Raw genomic sequence first — 21,275 nt, forward strand, 5'->3', positions numbered from 1 at the left:
CCAATCAGAGAAACGCTGAACCCAAGTTGGTTGCCTGAAGTGTTGACGCGGCCAGGAACTCCTACGTTTTGATATATAGGACAGACTCTCTGGACAGACGGGAGCTTCTTGAGACAAACTGCTGGACAGCTAACTGGACCCGCCAGTCTGTGTGGCAGTGTATCTCGGGGACTCATTGATCGAGAATATATATTGTCTTTTATTGCTTCTGCATCAACCGCTCCGTTTATTATTAATACTTTTGCCTAATTAAACTATAAAAAAAAAAAATCCACATCTGAATAGAACAAAATAATTTGTTGCGACGGATCCCCCGCTATCAAAGATGATCTGAACACTGTCGGAATCCCCGACAGATCCTGTTCCTGGTGTGCCTGGTGGTGGATGAGGGTCAACATTACAACATGAACAGATACTGCAGTTTATTTGGTGATGAAAGACCGTCTGGACTTTCAGTTACTTTGTTAACAGGTTGGAGGACGACCTTCTCAAGGCAAAAACCTTGACCTTTTGAAGAAAATCCACTTCCTGAAAGTGAGTTAAGCGAAACACACTCACATTATGAACATATTGGAACTCTGTAAAACATCCCCATCAATATAAACATTAGGGCTGCCCTCTCCTAGTCGACCAAGACCTTAGTAGTTGTTTTTATTTCGATGCTGAATGAGTTACTTCCTGAAAACACATATCTCTAGTAAGCACTATATTTCTAAAGGTTCTTCTGCATAAATTGCATTTGGGGAAACTCACATTTTACAGATTTGTGTATGAAATAGATTAATTGATCAGTTAACAGAATCCTAATAGAATAATAGAAACTATTAGGCATTAAGACTAGGGACGTCTTTAGTGGAGGACAGCCCTAATAAAACATCCCAGGACCCCAGGCCTCCGATCAGGGATGTGACCAAAACTCTGAAGTCATAACGATACAGAACCCAGCAGTATCCTCCCTCCAGAAGCCCCCCGGTGGTCGAGGAGGGGACCTCGTTAACTCATTCAGCGCCATCCACACAATAATATCGTGTTTGCTCGCCAGCGGTTGAGCGCCAATCACGTAATATCTCATTCTGAGACCTCGAGAGAGCAATGGTGGCAGTATCGCCTACCCTTTGAAACCTTATTTCACACTGTGTGTTACATTTTATATGGTCCGGTTATTCAAAAAGTATGCCGTTGCTGACGATCAGAGGCATCAAAAAACAACCCCCCCCCCCCACCCCCTTTGATGCCTTCACGATGAAACACAATACCTATTACCGGTATATACCTTTGATTTGGAAATAATAGCGTGTCCAGGCGAGCAACGCAAACAACTTTCGCAAAATGCACATATAACTCAGCTCCATAACTCAGCTTCCAGGAATTAGCCCAGATCACTCTGAAACTATACAATATTCACCACAGGATAACACGCGAACGTATACATGAAGAAATTAACTTTTTTACATGTTGGACGAGAGATAGTGACTGTCAAATGAGCCATAGTATTGTCTCCATAGCTATAATATAGAATATAGATATAGTACTGCAAAAATCGTGACGCACAGTGAAAATGCCTATCTTTTAGTGTGGCCCAGTGACTACAGGGATGAGGATAATAGCTGGCGCTGAATGAGTTAGGAGCGATCTTCCTGCTCAGCCCGGCCACTCTGTGTGGATCTATACGGGGGAAACTATACGGGGGGACACACAACAACAACAAAAGAATAGCTGGTAGATGTAAACAATTGTGAATGTCCAATCAAAACTGAAGGATCACATCCCTGTCAGAGGCAAGGAAACTATAAAAGAAGGAAGGGTCAACGTGTCAGAATACCAGCGTTCTATGCTCAGCTTGGTGCCAGTTCTATTGAAACCTATGCACGGAGAAGCAAAATAAGCTATCTGAGGAAATATATATATATCAACCAATATATAAAAATATTGTTAGTTAACAATGCAACAGATTGCTGATGATTTTGAGTAGATGGCTGATCCCATTCAACTCAATGTCGGCCGATTAGGACGTTTCCACACTTGGCAGCAATGTGAGTTCACGAGCTACACAGTGACGTGATGACCCTTCCTTCTTTTATAGTGTCCTCGGTCAGAGGCAGGAAGCCCCCACTATTCATGCGCCTCTTCTATTTATCCTCCTGGTTGGAAGTCCTCTTGTTCTGCAGCCGTTAATGTCAGTCCTTCATACAAGACACCCTTTGGGGTCACACAGCGCCCCCTGGCTGCGACGCCCTGCTTCCCGTTACCGCACAGGTTCTTACAGTTCTTACATGACCAGTTCCGTAGACGTGGATTAAGCCTGGTTCTGGTCAGAGGGTATTATTTCTACTTCAAACAGAGATGTGTGATCAGAAGGAAAATACATGTCTCTCTCTCTCTCTCTCTCTCTCTCTCTCTCTCTCTCTCTCTCTCTATATCTCCCCCTCTCTTCAGCTGTTCAGACCGTTTTGGTTTCTCTCCGTGGTGAATTCACCAGCGGTCTACATGACTTGTGAACGGAGCAGAAGGTGGGCGGAGTTCAGGAATAGAACTAGTGACAACGGGTAGGTTGTGTTGAACAACGGGATGGTTAGCGTGAACAGAAAATATGGAACTGGCCAAAAGGAAACGGCCGACATTCTTTCCCTCCTAAAGAAACACTTCTGTTTGAAGTAGAAACTCCCCTTGAGGATTTTCCCTCGGTGCCGATTCCCACTGAAAGCAGTTTCCCGGCGGAGGGCGGAGCTCAATCCGTGTCCACGCCGCAGGTCCTCGCCGTGCCGGGCTACTGGGCCGGTGTCGTACTCGCAACCTCGATGGGGTTCCGTTTGGCCAGCGCGCCGTAGATAGTCATGGCCTGAGGGAGAGAGAGGAGACATTATTATTATTAATTTATCATCATCATTATTCTTTTTTTTTAAATCTTTTTCCCCCTCCATTTTCCTCCGATTTTTCTCCCATCCCAATGTTAGTCGTATGCCAATTCCCAATCCCCTTCCTGGTTGCTGCGCACTTACCCCCCACAGTCAGATCATCTGGGAGAGTGGAGGCTATCACATGCTTCATCCGACACACGTCCAGCCAATCAACCGCTTCTTTTCACCTGGCAGCGCGGATCCTCCCTGAGAGGGCGTAGCGTGTGGAAGGATCACACTATCCCACTCAGGTCCTATCCGCGCTTAGCAGGCGCCCCGACCGAACTGTAGGAGTCGCTGTTTACAACGACCCGGACCCACCCCGCCAGCTTCTCCCACCCTCCAATACAGCCAATTGTATTAGTGTGAGCGGCCAGCCAAGCTGGTGACAACCCCCGGAGCTGTGAGCTGGATTCGAACAGGCGAATCCAGCTCACAGCTCCGGAGTTGGTGACGAACGCAATCTCCGCTACGCCACCTAACCGCCCTAATTTATCATTATTCTATTATTCTTCGTTTCTCAAGTCTATTATCTAACAAATTCCTCATACATAAGAATGATAAATAGCCTAAATATGAAATTCGTGGGCAATTTTGCTTTCCATTGTGTCGCTTCGCTGTGTCTGATCGTTAAACAGACAAACATGTCGCAGTGAAAAGGTCATTGGCTTCTTCTATTGGAGCAGTGGAAACAGATGTACAGTGGTGTGGGTCTGGAGAATAGATGTACAGTGGTGTGGGTCTGGAGAATAGATGTACAGTGGTGTGGGTCTGGAGAATAGATGTACAGTGGTGTGGCTCTGGAGAATAGATGTACAGTGGTGTGGGTCTGGAGAATAGATGTAGTGGTGTGGCTCTGGAGAATAGATGTACAGTGGTGTGGGTCTGGAGAATAGAGTTACAGTGGTGTGGGTCTGGAGAATGGATGTACAGTGGTGTGGGTCTGGAGAATAGATGTACAGTGGTGTGGCTCTGGAGAATAGATGTACAGTGGTGTGGGTCTGGAGAAATAGATGTACAGTGGTGTGGGTCTGGAGAAATAGAGTTACAGTGGTGTGGGTCTGGAGAAATAGATGTACAGTGGTGTGGGTCTGGAGAATAGATGTACAGTGGTGTGGGTCTGGAGAATAGAGTTACAGTGGTGTGGGTCTGGAGAATAGATGTACAGTGGTGTGGGTCTGGAGAATAGATGTACAGTGGTGTGGGTCTGGAGAAATAGAGTTACAGTGGTGTGGGTCTGGAGAATAGAGTTACAGTGGTGTGGGTCTGGAGAATAGAGTTACAGTGGTGTGGGTCTGGAGAATAGAGTTACAGTGGTGTGGGTCTGGAGAATAGAGTTACAGTGGTGTGGGTCTGGAGAATAGAGTTACAGTGGTGTGGGTCTGGAGAATAGAGTTACAGTGGTGTGGGTCTGGAGAATAGAGTTACAGTGGTGTGGGTCTGGAGAATAGAGTTACAGTGGTGTGGGTCTGGAGAATAGATGTACAGTGGTGTGGGTCTGGAGAATAGAGTTACAGTGGTGTGGGTCTGGAGAATAGATGTACAGTGGTGTGGGTCTGGAGAATAGATGTACAGTGGTGTGGGTCTGGAGAATAGATGTACAGTGGTGTGGGTCTGGAGAATAGATGTACAGTGGTGTGGGTCTGGAGAATAGAGTTACAGTGGTGTGGGTCTGGAGAATAGATGTACAGTGGTGTGGGTCTGGAGAATAGATTTACAGTGGTGTGGGTCTGGAGAAAAGTGAAAGAAAAGCCACAAGGTTCGCATTCTTCCTCGTTATCTCTGCAATGCAGCATAGTCCCGTTTCTTTGCTTTGTTTTTATCTGGGTGATTGCGGAAAAGGATGTTTCACACAGATAGGTGGATCCAAAGGGGAGTAGCTGTTCCAAGGCTTTCTTTCCTAGCTCTGGCTGTTCCTTCTTCACACACACACACAACTGTGTGAGAGTACAGCCCTCAGACTTCATCTGTAGACCACGGTCACATGAAACATCCAAGAGATCTTCTTGGAGACTGGCAGGAAGCTTGCTTCTGTTGCTTTCAGACAAGAGAAATGGATTTCTCACCCAGTCCAGCTGTTCAGATCTCTTCTCAATGTCAGGGAAGTACGAATTAAAATCAGAAGTCAAGTTGGCCAAATGTCCCTCTATTATTAACCTTGTTCCCAGTTGTATCTCCGTGAGATAAAGCCTGGTAAAGAACTACTGCCGAAAGTGTCTATGGGGTAGAATTTCTGGTGTATGTACTTCCCCTGGAAGCTGCCTCCGAACGGACTAAACTTAGCCCGAATCCTGTCGGCAAACAAGCTAGAACGTCCCGGTCATGTACTAAATCCTTCAGGCAAAGCTGTTGCAGTGGCTTAAACGAGGAAATATTGTGCACTTCAGACGTTTCTATAATTGCTTTGTCGAAACCGGAAAGCCTGTAGCCTGTACTTTCTGTACTTCCGTTTACACATTTTAGGAGGTATATCTTTACCAGCCTACTCCATTATTGACTTCACTGGAGCTCTCTCCACATCCTCATTGGAGAGGAAAGCATCTACCCCAGGAAAGCAGGTGAGATCCCCCCTCTGCACATGACCTTTTCCACCGCTCTGCTTTCTTGAGAAAACCACCCAGCTTGTCATACAGGTTCAGAATGTTAGTGTCCTTGCCTTGCAGACACACATTAAGTTCGTTCAGCTTTGTGAATATATCTGAAAGATATGCTAGCTTTGCAAGCCAGTCGAGTGTCCTCGAACAAGGTGGCATGGGGAGAGCCATGATCCGACAGAAAGATGAGCCCTTCAGATCGTAATTCAAACAGCCCGTTGATAATTCTCCCTCGGGAGAGCCAGCGCACCTCCGTGTGTAGTAACAATTTTTCTTCACACAGTCTGCGAAACAGTCGCGCATTAAGTTGCCTTGGCTTAATGTAGTTAATTACCTTGACGGCATCGTTCAAAACGGCATGCAACACAGGGCTCATTTTCTTGGATGCCAATGCTTCCCTGTGCATGATAGTGAGTCCACTGCACGTCGGGATTCTCCTTCCTAGTTCTTTCACGCGGCCGGTCGTCGACGCACCCGCGTCAGTACGGACACTGGTGCAGGATTTTCATATTCATGACTATGATAAAGACTTTCACACCTTTAGAACTTTTCCCGCGTACCCCCTTGCAGTACACCCCCATTTGAGAAACACTGGTCTATACCGTCACTAAAGTTTTCACTGTGACATTTTGACAGAGGAAGTGGAGCCTCTCAAAACACGACAACCCCATCTCGCGCTCTTGGTGGTGTAGTGGTTGACACTGTCGCCTCACAGCAAAAAGGTCCTGGGTTCAATTCCCGCTTGGGGACCAGGTACCCAGGTGGGGTATCCCCCGGGCCTTTCTGTGTGGAGTTTGCATGTTCTCCCCGCACTCTGACGAAGACGGACAGGAGCACTTGGATTGGTCCCCGGCTGCCCTTGGGGGGGGGGGGGGGGGGAGGACGACGGGATGGGTCAAACGCAGAGAGGAACATTTCATCGGCGACCCAATGCATGCATGCGTGTGTGTGTGTGTGTTCCTGTATGTTGCCCATCTTGCATGCATGTATTAATCTGCATGACAAATAAAGACTTCTTCTTGTACTGTATGTTAAATGCACCACACACCTGTGTGACCATCCCACTGATGTCTCCAGTGTTGGTTGGTAGGAGGATAGTGTTGGACTCTTTGGCCAGTTTGGAGAAAGCGGAGACGTACTGTTCTGCTACACTCAGCGAGGCGGCAGCATCCCCATTCTGTAGAAACACAGAGGAATTATCTTTATTTAACCATCCTGTTTACATATACCAGGGATGTATTTAACCATCCTGTTTACATATACCAGGGATAACCATCCTGTTTACATATACCAGGGATGTATTTAACCATCCTGTTTACATATACCAGGGATGTATTTAACCATCCTGTTTACATATACCAGGGATGTATTTAACCATCCTGTTTACATATACCAGGGATGTATTTAACCATCCTGTTTACATATACCAGGGATGTATTTAACCATCCTGTTTACATATACCAGGGATGTATTTAACCATCCTGTTTACATATACCAGGGATGTATTTAACCATCCTGTTTACATATACCAGGGATGTATTTAACCATCCTGTTTACATATACCAGGGATGTATTTAACCATCCTGTTTACATATACCAGGGATGTATTTAACCATCCTGTTTACATATACCAGGGATGTATTTAACCATCCTGTTTACATATACCAGGGATGTATTTAACCATCCTGTTTACATATACCAGGGATGTATTTAACCATCCTGTTTACATATACCAGGGATGTATTTAACCATCCTGTTTACATATACCAGGGATGTATTTAACCATCCTGTTTACATATACCAGGGATGTATTTAACCATCCTGTTTACATATACCAGGAATGTATTTAAGCATCCTATTTACATATACCAGGAATGTATCCTCTAGATAGATAGTTAGACAGATAGATAGACAGATAGTTAGACAGATGGATAGATAGTTAGATAGATAGTTAGACAGATAGATAGTTAGACAGATAGATAGATAGACAGATAGATAGACAGATAGTTAGACATATAGTTAGTTAGATAGTTAGAGATAGTCAGATAGACAAATAGTTAGAGAGATAGTTAGATATAGTTACAGACAGTTAGATAGATACGATATAGTTAGAGAGATAGTTAGTTATACAGACAGTTAGATAGATAGACAGATATATAGATAGTTACAGATATATAGATAGTTACAGATAGTTGGAGAGATAGTTAGACAGATAGTTACAGACAGTTAGATAGATACATAGATAGTTAGAGAGATAGTTAGTTAGACAGATGTATAGTTAACCTGTTCAGTCAGGGCTTCTGCCAGCAGCCTGATAGCCTTGGATTTGGCCTCTGCTTTAAGCAGAACAGCCTGGGCCTCACCTGGTTGGAAAAACAAAGTAGCCATATCAGAATCCCTGGGCTGGTGTCGGACTACAGCACCCAGGAAACCCACTCACAATCCACTGTAAAATCTTAAAAAGCATGGCAGTAGAGCTGGGCAATACAGAATAAAAAGATATCACAATAATCAAAAGGATTTCTTTCTGAAATCAATGTATCACAATATCCGTTTATGTATGCAAAACCACATTTTACTTAATCTAATTGATGGTCATCACATTGTACTGCTTGGTAAAGTATAATAGCCATTTTATAATAATATGCTCTCAAATATGATATTTGAAAAACTTCGGTCTCGGTAAGTGGCTACGCCTCGATTACTCTATTGGCAAGTATAACACCTGGTGTTATTATAAATAATGTGAGTGTTATTATAAATGTAATAATGAGTGTTATTATAAATATAATAATGTGAGTTATTATAAATATAATAATGTGAGTGTTATTATAAATATAATAATGTGAGTGTTATTATAAATGTAATGAGTGTTATTATAAATATAATAATGTGTTATTATAAATGTAATAATGAGTGTTATTATAAATATAATAATGTGAGTTATTATAAATATAATAACGTGAGTGTTATTATAAATATAATAATATGAGTGTTATTATAAATGTAATAATGAGTGTTATTATAAATATAATGCAAGTGTTATTATAAATATAATAATGCAAGTGTTATTATAGTGTAGTTGGATCCCCTTTGAACAGCCCATCTGAGGTTTCTCTCCACAAAATAAATTAAATAATGTGTGTTATTATAAATAACATTATGAATATAATAATGTGAGTGTTGAAAGAAAAGTGTTATTATAAATAGTATTATGAATATAATGTGAGTGTTATTATGAATATAATAATGTGTGTTGTGAATATAATAATGTGAGTGTTATAATAAATATCATTGTGAATATAATAATGTGAGTGTTATGCATATAATATTGCTTAACCCTTTCACTGCCACACGGCAGAAGGTTAACCCTTTACTATCACACAACCGACGGCGATGCTCCATCATTAGCATCATTAGCTCCGCGGATGGAGCATCGCCGTCGGTTGTGTGACGGTAAAGGGCTAACCTTCTGTATTGTCACAGTGAAAGGGTTAAGCAATATTATATGCATAACACTCACATTATTATATTCATAATGATATTTATTATAACACTCACATTATTATATTCATAATACTATTTATAATAACACTTTTCTTTTGTCGTGTGGCAGTGCAAGGGTTAAAGAAGCTCCCACCAGCCGCCCTGTTGATCTGCTCGGCCTTCAGGCCCTCAGAGGCCAGGATCTGAGCCTGCTTCCTGCCCTCCGCCACGTTGATCTCCGCGTCCCTCGACCCCTCAGACTCCAACACCGTGGCCCTCTTCTTCCTCTCGGCCTCCACCTGCATTCACATTTAGTCATTTAGCTGAAACGCTTTTATCCAAAGCGACTTACAAGTTCTGTACGACAAGTCATCAGGAAGGGCACAACTCTATCAGCTGAGTAACAATGTTCATCAAAGTGTTGAGTGCTACAGTGTAGGTTAGTTTATTAGGACAAGTGCATGACAGTAAGGTTAGTTAGGGTTAGATCTTTTTCATTGCAGATAACGATTGAAGAAGTGCGTCTTTAGTCGACGGCGAAAGATTGGACGGGTTGGACCTGCAGTGCACACACACAACCATTGAGCTACACAGGGAATATAACCCCTAACCCTGGCAGTGTTAGTGCCTTGCTCCGCAGCACGAGGGTTGTACCTGCATCTGCATGGACTCCTTGACCCTCGGGGGGACGTGGATGTCTTTGATCTCGTAGCGGAGACAGCGGATCCCCCAGTCGTCAGCCGCCTGGTTTATAGAGTGGACGATGTTGGAGTTTAGACACTCCCTCTCCTGGGGGGGGGGGGGGGGGGAGAGACACAGAGTCAGAGAGAGAGAGAGAGAGAGAGAGAGAGAGAGAGAGAGAGAGAGAGAGAGAGAGAGAGAGAGAGAGAGAGAGAGAGAGAGAGAGAGAGAGAGACAGAGTGAGAGAGAGTGAGAGAGAGAGAGAGAGAGAGAGAGAGAGAGACAGAGTGAGAGAGAGAGAGTGAGAGACAGACAGACGGAGACAGAGTGAGAGAGAGAGAGAGAGAGACATAGTGAGAGAGAGAGAGAGAGAGAGAGAGAGAGAGAGAGAGAGAGAGAGACAGACAGAGTGAGAGACAGACAGACGAGAGAGACAGACAAGCTTGGAATTAAGATAAGATATTCCTTGATTGATCCCCTTTCGGAAATGCAGGCATCATAGCAGTATGGGGAGGGGAGGTACAGGTATGGGGAGGTACAGGTATGGGGGAGGGGAGGTACAGGTATGGGGGAGGGTAATAGTAGAATACATGAATACAGGCAATACAATTATAGTACAGTAGACAGTAAAAGTAGGCAGTCTAATCAATGAGATGAGCTACACGGGGGAATAGAATGCAGCTGAGGGTCTGTACGCCCCATAATTTATATTATACATTACGATAAATATGGTTACAATAAACACTAGAATCTAAATATATACTATGAGTAGGTAAAGTACACAGTATACTAGGGCTGACCTCGACTAAGGATTTGTATAGTCGACTTTGATTGGCCGAAATATGCCGATAGTCGACTGATAGTTTAGGTGGGAGTCGGACACACTCAGTGATCAGACATTCCTAGAGTTACCACCAGCAGGGAGGCTCGTGTCAGTGGCAGACTAGAGTAGCTCGACGCTCAGTCCTCACCCTGAACACTTTGTCCAGCGTCAGCTTCCCCAGTTCAGAGCGCATGGTGGTCTGCGCCAGCTGAGTGACGGCATACTCCGGGTCCTCCACCCCATAGCTGGCCTGCAAGACATCACAACAAACACCGTCCAGACCTGGAAGTAGCAACAACAACGTCCTGTTCTCTTGGTTCTACTAGGGCTGGGCGCTTAAATACAGTTGCAATTACAATTTTGTCTTCCCACGATCATGAAGACAAGATAATAGAGATTGTGTCGCACGCAATATGGCTCTCATTGTCTCGTGTTGTAAATGCAGCACACGCTTCCTTCCCAGCGGTGCGCTCCGCCCCCTCACGTCACTGGTAACTTGTAGAAGATGACAGAGGAGAGGTCTTGTGTTCTTTTGTGTAACTTGTACTTAATTAGAGTAATTGTACTTTGTTACAATACTTAAGTACTGTTTTTTGTACTTTACTCAAGTATTATTAGGTTTGTATACTTGTACTTTTACTCAATTACATTTTCAGAGGGAAAAAACATACTTTTTACTCCTTACATTTAAAATGCAGACCTACAAAGTACAAATCTCGCAGGTCCAACCATTTTAATTACCGTAATTCCTCTAATAGTAACCCCGGCTTGTATTTGTTTCAACTGTAGCGGATACCAGGCTTGTATTAGGAGGAGGCATGTATAAGAGAGAGGCCTATATTTCTATTTTCAAACAGATCATAATGAATAAATCAACATTTTGTGTCAGTTTGAACCCAGTAAAATGTACTGGGTTCATTTATTGAAACCAAGCAAGTACTGTATGAAATACGGTAGTAAACAGTGCAATTACAGGTGGTCAAAAAAAGTTAAATAAAGTAAAATAGTGCAATCACAATACTGGTATAATAATAATAATAACAACAACTTTGTTTTATACAATTCTGAGGTAGGATTACTCTCTTGGTAAACATTAACACCATACCATTATATGGTATTTACTGCACAGCCAGGCCAGCATATAACAACAATAACTCTAATATACATGAAACCCGGCTTGTATTAGGAGGCCGGCTTATAATTGCTTAGCTCAACAGCGCACCCGGTCATTAATAGAGACCCGGTTTTTTATTGAATACCGGTTACTATTAGAGGAATTAAGGTAGTATATTTGTTTCTCTGGCCGAACTAACATTAACGTTATTAATCCTGCGGCCACTCTTTATTTAAAAACAGCCAATCAAATCCCCATCAATGGGAAATGAACCCGCCCATACCCATGCTGATTGGTCCTTGTGCAAGACTAGAAAGCAGGGATCTTTGATTAAATACCTGCTATCAGAAGAATAGACAGTCAGAGTGACAAGCTACAGAAGACGGCCACAGACGATAGTACGAATGATGAAGAGGACAAAACGGAACATTTCATTGGCGCGGAATAAAAAAAGGTTTTTACTTTAACTTTTTAGTACTTAAGTACATTTAAAAGTAGAAACGTTTTTACTTTTACTCAAGTGTGTTTTTAGCCAGATACTCTGACTTTTACTCGAGTACGATTTTGAGACGGTACCCATACTTTCACTTAAGTATAATTTCTGGGTACTTTTTACACACCCTGCTTTTGTGTAACACACCTAGGTTTACATATCTTCGATCATTTTCGAGTACATTTTCCAGGTTTTCCATGACTGGAAATCTAGTCTCTGAATGTGAGTGGGAACCCTGAGACGAGGTTCTTCCAGACCTACCTGTAGAACAAAACAAAGACCAAAACAGGCTGAAGGTCCAGCTGAGGGGTGTCAACTAGTCAGAAGTTGAGAACGCGACACTCCCCGGTCCATCCCCAAATAAGGCCACAGGATGTTTCTTCTAACAAGAGAATCCCAATCATTGCCGACTAATGGAACCGCTAACCGCAGCTCAACTAAGAAGATCAACATGGTCTCACGTGATGGACACTCACTGTGAACAACGGATGTTCATCCAAAGCAATGAAGAAAGTATATAACCTCTGTGCATTCAAGGGTCTAGAGCTCTCGTATGTATCGTAAGACAGCTAACTGGTATCAGACTGTGGGTGCGAGACATACGGGTGCTCTATTCTCAAGAATATTCTAGATCTTTTAAACCGTCTATTTTTGCAGCATTTATTCTATGATCAGTACATCATTTTTTTTAAACTACATTTATAATCTTGACTAGACCTAAAAGTAATTTGATCAATTAGTGTCCTCTGGGACACAAGAGGTACGAGCATTTTGTCAATCCTGACGTACCTTAAAAGGATCCAGTGTCCTGACGTACCTTAAAAGGATCCAGTGTCCTGACGTACCTTAAAAGGATCCAGTGTCCTGACGTACCTTATAAGGATGCAGTATCCGGAGGTAGAGAACACCATCGATCTGCAGCGTCACGTTGTCTGCAAACAGAGAAACATTCTGACTGTCTGAACCAACACGCAAGTCACGCTTGGGACCAGGATAGCGGCCAACGGTAGGGCTGAGCCCGAAGCCTGTTTTTGGGCTTCGAACTTCGTCAGGGTTTTTCGAACGGACGTTCGAACCTTCGTTTTTAATAATAATTTTAAAAACATTTAATAATTTCAAATCGTTTTTCTTTTTTTATATATAAATATCCTCAAACTAAATCCTCAATTTGAATAAAGTGATTAATCTGATTAAATGAGTTTTATTTTATTTATTAAATCAACTTTCTTTAATGAATATAACTAATCAGTTTTTAATACTATAATATTAGTGTAGCCTAATCTTTCTATGCAACTGTGAAGAAAAACCCCATTGGTTTAAAGTTTTTAAACAGAATGAATAGACACTTTTATAAAAACTATTTGAATGTTGATTTAGAATTCGAATGCCAACGTAACGGACGAAGGTATGAACGTTTGGGCTCAGCCCTAGCCAACGGTTGTCAAAACATTTTCCTCATCACATCTTAGGCTCACACACACTGCATGGAAACTATTCCCAATGCGTCTCGATGTAATCAATTCATCTGCTGGGTTTAGTTCATTTAGCTCTACTATCAAATCACTCTGCTACATTTGTAGGAAATGTGTTTTGAAGTTGAACACACAACTCGGTAAGTAGTGAGGAGAGATCCTTTATGATATGTATTTATTTTTTTGCCTTTCCATCTTTTTCTCCCATCCCAATTTAGTCGCTTCCTGGTCATTGCGCAAGAGCGTAGAGCAGTGGTCGGCAATAGGCGGCCCGAATTTGGCCGGCCAGCAATAATATCTGGCCCGTCAAATTATTTTGAGAATATATTTTTGACTATAGGCTATACGACTATATGCTGCTAGGCTATATATTTAAGCTATAATGTCCAAACAGAGAAACTACCACCACCTAATGAATGCTTATTACCGTAGTTATTATACTTTGTTTTATCCAAGTTGAGAGTGAATAACAGGTATAGGCAGCGAGGTGCAATGTAGCGCTTGCTCAACATGAAAAAAGTCGGTGGACAGCGCCTGGTGCTGAAATAGCAAACAAGCAGTGTGGTATGGTATGAAATTAAAACATCAGTTCAGTAAGTCATTCAAACTTTATCTTTACTTATATGTGACTGTGACGGCACCACACATGTGAACAGTAACAATGCAATTAAACTGACGTCAAATCGGAGAAAAATATGCTGAATCCGCTTCAAAAAGATGTGATACATTAGGTATATAAGAATTACAACGAGACATTCATTAACTAAATTATAAATACAATTAGGCATTTAACCCTCTAAAGCCGGGCGCAACACTAGACTAGATCCATTTGTGATAAAGACTCGCTTTATTGTATCGGAATCGGGAGATCTCTCAGTCATTGCGCGGAAGTAAAGCATAGATAGAACCTTGAAATATCTATATTGGTTGTTTTCTCTGGATTGCATCTAATCCACTGTATCCATCTATTTATCATATATCTGTCTGTCACTATAGCCAATGGAAATGCTAGAAATGGTCACATGGACTGGGAGAACCAATGGACAATTCCTATCGCTTCTCAATAGTCCAGTCCGCTCCACAGAACAGGCCGTCAGATAGACACTGGTTGTGTGAAATGTAGGATAGATAGATGAGAGGCGCTTGTCTCTGGGTTTATAATAAAATGGCAAAAAGACAAGTATAATGTTCAGTGCAAACATTTATTATATATAATAATGGAAAGTAGAAAAAACTGCTCGTTTACAGTTTATTATGCCACCTATGCAGCTTGTTTATTTTGAACCATTTTCTGCCTCTGCCACAAATGTATGTCTTAGTTACTGTATATGCGGTAGTCATAACCTTGCTCTCAACCCCACGAAGACCAAGGAAATGATCATCGATTTCCGCAGGACTGGTGACCTCAGCCACTCTCCACTCCTCATTGGAAGTGAGGAAGTGGAGAGGGTTTCACAATTTAAGTTTCTGGGCGTGACTATGTCTGATGACCTGTCCTGGGGGCGTGAATATTAAAGGCAACCAACTTGTGTTCAGCCTTTCGTTCAGCGTTTCTCTGATTGGCCACACGGCCACGTGACCGCGCTGCCGCGCGGCAGAGTTGCGTGACCGCGCTCCCGCGCGGCAGAGAGTTGCGCCGCTTCCCAATGACTTGTTTTGTTTACATCAGGGTGGGTGAACGCTGTTGTATTCGCAAATATGAGAGCCAGCTTATGTAATTGGTTTGTCATGACAAAACAATAAAAATCGCTACTTTACATCAGGGTGAACGCTGTTACACTGCCACCACCCACTTCAATGACAGAGCTCTCATATTTGCGAATGCATAAACTATATCTTAAATTATGTGTCTAATATGGCTGTCGCGAAGTCATTGATAAGCGACAGCCATATTAGACACATAGCCATAATTTAAGATATAGTTTATGCATTCGCAAAATATGAGAGCTCTGTCATTGAAGGGCTTCTACAACGGAGCACGGCCGCTGCTGCTGGAGCTGGACAGAGTCAAGCCGCCGGCGGCGCACGGAAGCCGGGGACAAACCACCGCATCGCCCCGCTGGCGCTTCAGCAAGCAGCCTCCACTGATGTACAGTGACGAGTGAATCTGGTAGTGCGTTGGTTTATGACGTTAAAAACGCGAAATAACGCATAACGTTACAGCGTACAGTTCCACACTGATGTACAGTGACACCCAGAGTTTCTAGTTACAGTAGTGACGCGTGAATCGAGATAGTCCTAACAGTGTTTATAGTCCTAAAAGTGTTTATTAGTAAGAGTCAGATAGTCCTAACAGTGTTTATTATTAAGAGTCAGATAGTCCTAACAGTGTTTATTATTAAGAGTCCTAACAGTGTTTATTATTAATTAACGTCATAAACGAACTACCAGATTTATTTTGCACCAGGGAACTTGAAGGTTCCTGCCGCACTCGCAGCAAAAGGGGGCGGGCTAGCGGCGTGGGGTCGTGGCCAATCAGAGAAAAGCTGAACACAAGTTGGTTGCCTTTAATAATCACGCGTCCTGCGGTCAACATTACCTCTGCTGTGGGGAAAGCACAGCAACACCTCTTCTATCTGCGGACACTTAAATGGGCTAAACTCCCACAGGGACTGATAGCTAACTTCTACCACTGCGCAGTAGAGAGTGTGCTCACCTACGGACTACTGGTGTGGTTCTCCAGCTGCACCAGGGCAGAGAAGGAGGCCCTCCACAGAGTGGTCAAGGCTGCGAGGAGGATCACTGGAGCTAGCCTTCCAGATATCTCCACAGTCTTCACCTCCCGCTGCCTACGTTGTGTGAATAACATCCTACAGGACCAGTGCCACCCAGCAGCACACCATCTTTTTCAACTGCTGCCCTCTGGTCGAAGGTACAGATCCATCCAGTCCGGTATTAACAGACTGACCAACAGCCTCCATCCACAGGCTGTCAGACTGCTCAACGATCAACATCAACTTGCCCCCCCACACCCCCCACCCCCGGTGACATAACTCCCACTTCTACATTACAACAACTGTGAACCGGACTTGCATTGCCGCACTATACACTATTCCATCCATTGCAAGCCAATGCCCCCCCCCCCCCCCCCCCCTCCATCCATTAACTCAACTGGACTGTCACTGTATTATTTATTTGCACTAGCACTATTGCACTTGGGACATTGATGTTATATTATTATTATTATTATTATTATTATTATTGAGGACATTGATATTATATTATTATTGATATTATTTTGCACATGCTATATTCAGTATGTTTGTATGCCAATGGTGTATACAGGTATATGATATGCGTTTCTTATAGTCCATGTGTATTATACGTGTTTCTAATCAGTTTATGATATGTATATATGTATTTCTAATTAAATAGTTTATGATATGTATACTATATGTTAGTGATGCACTGATGTGAAAAATGTGGCCGATACCGATATTAATATTGCTGTTCTGGCCGATACCGATATTTATCGATGTCGATATCTCTGTATAGAAGACACTTTTTTATGATAATCAAATAAAGAGCTATTTTCCAAAACGCATTTTCTTTTTACTTTTGTAACCTATTTTCAAAAATGACTGATATTTTAAAACTATTTAAGGCCAAAACATGTAAAAAAAATAATATATATATATTTTTTTTTGCCCATATCGGCCCCATCTTGATATCGGACCGATACCGATGTGTAAAAAAAACTGCCATATCGGCCGATATTATATCGGCGGCCGATATATCGTGCATCACTACTATATGTATTTCTAATTAAATAGTTTATGATATGCATTTCTAATTAAATACTTTGATATGTATATAGAATTTCTAATTAAACAGTTTATGTACCGGTATGTATTAGTATTTCTAATTAAATAGTTTGATGTGTATGATATATGACATGTATTTCTAATTAAACAGTTTATGACATGTATATGATATGCGTTTCTTATAGTCTGTGTATTATACGTGTTTCTAATTAAACAGTTTATATTTCTAATAGTATATAATGTGTAAGATATGTATTTCTAATAGTATATAATGTGTAAGATATGTATTTCTAATTTCTAATAGTATATAATGTGTAAGATATGTATTTCTAATAGTATATAATGTGTAAGATATGTATTTCTAATAGGGGTGTAACGGTACACAAAATCCACGGTTCGGTACGTACCTCGGTTTTGAAGTCACGGTTCGGTATTATTTTCGGTACAGTAAACAAATTGCTTTTCATTTATATATTTATTTATTTAACTGTATTAAACAATATAAAACGAATTGGCCATAATTTACTGAGCAAACTAATGCTTACTGCTGTAACCTACTAATACCACTTAATGTAAATCTGAAGATTATTATATAGCAGATGCCTTGGACAACTGTAGCGTGTGCTTGTTTATACAGAGCCCCTTTCATGAGCAAGCCCTGCTTGAATACAGAGGCAGGGCTGGCTACAGTCACGAAAGGGGCTAGTTTATACAGAGCTGGTATGACTTGCTGGCTGAAATACGGACGAGAGGGAACTAGGTAGCGGGGCTCTATTACTTTTAACATGTGCTTAAACCCTGTGTTGTTGACAACGGAGTATGGTCGCAGATCTGCTGCTATAAAAAAACACATATGGCGTTTGTTATTGCTTTGGCCCGGTCTGAATTAATAGCGAGATGCTGCTTGAATGCTACGGGGAGCTGGGTTTGCTTCTTCGGTGTACCAGTGATATTCACATTAGGGTGATGCTGTTTCAAATGCGTGATAAAGTTCACAATAAAGTTGAACAATGCCGGCAACGTAGCCCCTTTCGTGACTGTGATGCAAGGCTTGCATCACAAGTGTGCATTACAGTCACGAAAGGGGCTAGCCGGCACGTAGCTTTAGTGCGATCCACCTGTCTTTGTCCATTACTGTGGTTAACTGAGAATCCGAAATGATCCCAAACGGGAGACTTGAATGTTGTGGGAGCATCTTCTAGCTCTGGCTGGTCAGTTAGTATTGACTCGCCATACTAAGGCTAATATGCTATGCTGAATTACAGCTCTCGTTCAGTGTAGCTGCGCGCTGCGTGGGATGAACAAACAACATCCGGTTAGTTGTGCACGTTATATTAGGGCCGGGGGGATTTAAGTTCCGTTCGGTGCACAGCGCGTACTGTACCGGAGGACCACATTGGTCATAAACATTCAAGTTTACCCAAATCAAAAGCCCTGGGTAGACAAATCCGTCCGTGAGGCTCTGAAAGCGCGCACCACAGCATACAACGCCGGCCTGGTGGCAGGCAACATGAATGACCACAAGGTGGCGCGATACAACGTAAGGAGGACAGTAATAGAGGCAAAACGGCGCTACAGGGATAAAATTCAACTTCAGTTTGAACAGGCTGACTCCAGAGCTATGTGGCAGGGCCTCAAAACGATGACAGACTACAAAGGCACCTCCCTCAAACTGAACAGTGACATCTCCTTAGCAAATGATCTCAATACCTTCTATGCAAGGTTTGAGGCTGGTAATAACAACACCAGCCTACAAGCCACGGCAATGGGGGGGGGGGGGGGTCTGCTGATGGAGACTCAGTGTTCAGGGTAACAGAGCATGAGGTGAGGTGGACCTTTAAAAAAGTGAATATCAGGAAGGCAGCAGGACCGGACGGCATCCCCGGCCGCGTCCTAAAAGTCTGTGCCGACCAACTGGCCCCGGTATTCACTGACATATTTAACCTGTCCTTAGAACAGGCTGTCATCCCCACCTGCCTGAAGAAGTCCACTATCATCCCTGTACCTAAAAAATCCAAGCCTGCTTGCCTCAACGACTACCGCCCTGTAGCTCTCACCTCCATAGCCATGAAGTGCTTTGAGAAGCTAGTAAAGGGCTACATCTGCTCCTCCCTCCCCATCAACCTGGACCCCCTGCAATTTGCATACCGCCCCAACAGGTCCACGGAGGACGCCATAGCCCATGTGCTGCACACAGCAGCATCACACCTGGACAAGAGGAAGGGGAACTATGTGAGAATGCTATTCATCGACTACAGCTCAGCATTCAATACCATAGTCCCCTCCAAACTCATAGCCAAGCTCAGGGACCTGGGCTTGAACTATGACCTCTGCCAGTGGGTCTTGGACTTCCTGACGGGCAGACCCCAGGTGGTGAGAGCAGGCAACTGCACCTCCTCATCCATCACCCTCAACATAGGGGCCCCCAAGGCTGTGTTCTGAGTCTCCTCCTCTACTCCCTGTACACACATGACTGTGTGGCTCAGCGGAGTAACAACACAATCATCAAATTAGCTGACGCCACAGTAGTGGTGGGCCTGATCTCTGCAAACGACGAGAGGGCCTACCTGGAAGAGGTCAAGGTCCTGGCGGGATGGTGCCAGGAGAACAGCCTCTCCCTGAATGTCAGCAAAACAAAAGGAGATGATTGTGGACTTTAGGAGGTCGGAGGTCAGGGACTACAGCCCCCTCAGCCTTGACGGGGCACCGGTTGAGAGAGTGAACAGTTTTAAGTACCTCGGAGCCCACATATCCGAGGACTTGACATGGACCACACACATTGACAGTGTTGTGAAGAAGGCACGACAACGCCTCTACTTCCTCAGGCGCCTAAGGAAGTTCCAAGTCAGTCAGAAGATCCTTAAGAACTTCTACTCATGTACAATAGAGAGCATCCTGACTGGCAACATCACCTCCTGGTTTGGGAATAGCACTGCACAAGACCGAAGCAGACTACAGAGAGTGACACGTTCCGCCAAACGCACAATTGGAGGGGGGCTTCCCACTCTCCAGAACATTTACAACAAGCGGTGCAGGGGTAAGGCTAAGAGAATCATCAAGGACTCCAGCCACCCGAACAACTGCCTCTTTGAACTGCTGCGGTCAGGCAAGCGATACCGGAGTCTCATGGCGAGCACAGAAAGACTCAGAAGAAACTTCTATCCCCAGGCCATCAGGCTGCTCAACGAACAATAAACACTATGCAACAACCATCAAATGCACACAGCACACACATCCACACGCACACACTCACTCACTTTAAACAAATAACACACTGCAGCACCCACTCTCCACACTTTAGATCACCTAAACACACTTTATATTTATTGGTAAAGGATTTGCACTACAACTCGTACACCTTACTGTAAATTATACCTAAATTGTACCTCATCCCATTTCTGCTTTGCACTATATAGTATTGTATATTAGTACATTGCATAGTATATTGTATATTGTATGGTAACTCAGTTACTTCTATTCTGCATCGAACATTGTACATATGTCTATACTGAACACTGACTTCTATTTTTACTTCTATTTTACATGCTATACTATTTTATTTTATTTCATACTTATCTTGTCTAGCACAGTCTCTGGAGCGTAACAGTAAGAAGCATTTTGTATAAAAGTATTCTGTACTTCTGTATGACAACTATTAAAGAAACTTGAAACTTGAAACATTGAGGCGGTACAGTACGTATCCGCGTACCGTTACACCCCTAATTTCTAATAGTATATAATGTGTATGATATGTATTTCTAATGGTATATAATGTGTAAGATATGTATTTCTAATAGTATATAATGTGTATGATATGTATTTATAATATATAATGTGTATGATATGGATTTATAATATATAATGTGTAGGATATGTATTTCTTATAGTATATAATGTGTAAGATATGTATTTCTAATAGTATATAATGTGTAAGATATGTATTTCTAATAG

At 42.7% G+C, this 21,275-nt stretch overlaps 1 protein-coding gene across 1 annotated transcript in view; it reads right to left on the reverse strand.

Moving 5' to 3' along the window:
* Positions 1-407: 407 nt before the first annotated feature.
* Positions 408-21,275, reverse strand: part of stoml2 (stomatin (EPB72)-like 2) — a 32,826-nt gene continuing 11,958 nt past the window's right edge. Inside the window, exons 4-10 of the mRNA XM_084324673.1 lie at positions 12,962-13,020; positions 10,630-10,731; positions 9,632-9,766; positions 9,132-9,276; positions 7,775-7,854; positions 6,540-6,668; positions 408-2,839 (exon numbers count right to left, since the gene is read on the reverse strand). Coding sequence (XP_084180799.1) covers positions 2,768-2,839; positions 6,540-6,668; positions 7,775-7,854; positions 9,132-9,276; positions 9,632-9,766; positions 10,630-10,731; positions 12,962-13,020 — 722 coding nt within the window. The 3' untranslated portion in view covers positions 408-2,767. The remainder of the gene's footprint in view (positions 2,840-6,539; positions 6,669-7,774; positions 7,855-9,131; positions 9,277-9,631; positions 9,767-10,629; positions 10,732-12,961; positions 13,021-21,275) is intronic.

This window comes from Notolepis coatsorum, assembly GCF_963971535.1.
Source record: "Notolepis coatsorum genome assembly, chromosome: 11".
Classification (NCBI taxonomy): domain Eukaryota; kingdom Metazoa; phylum Chordata; class Actinopteri; order Aulopiformes; family Paralepididae; genus Notolepis; species Notolepis coatsorum.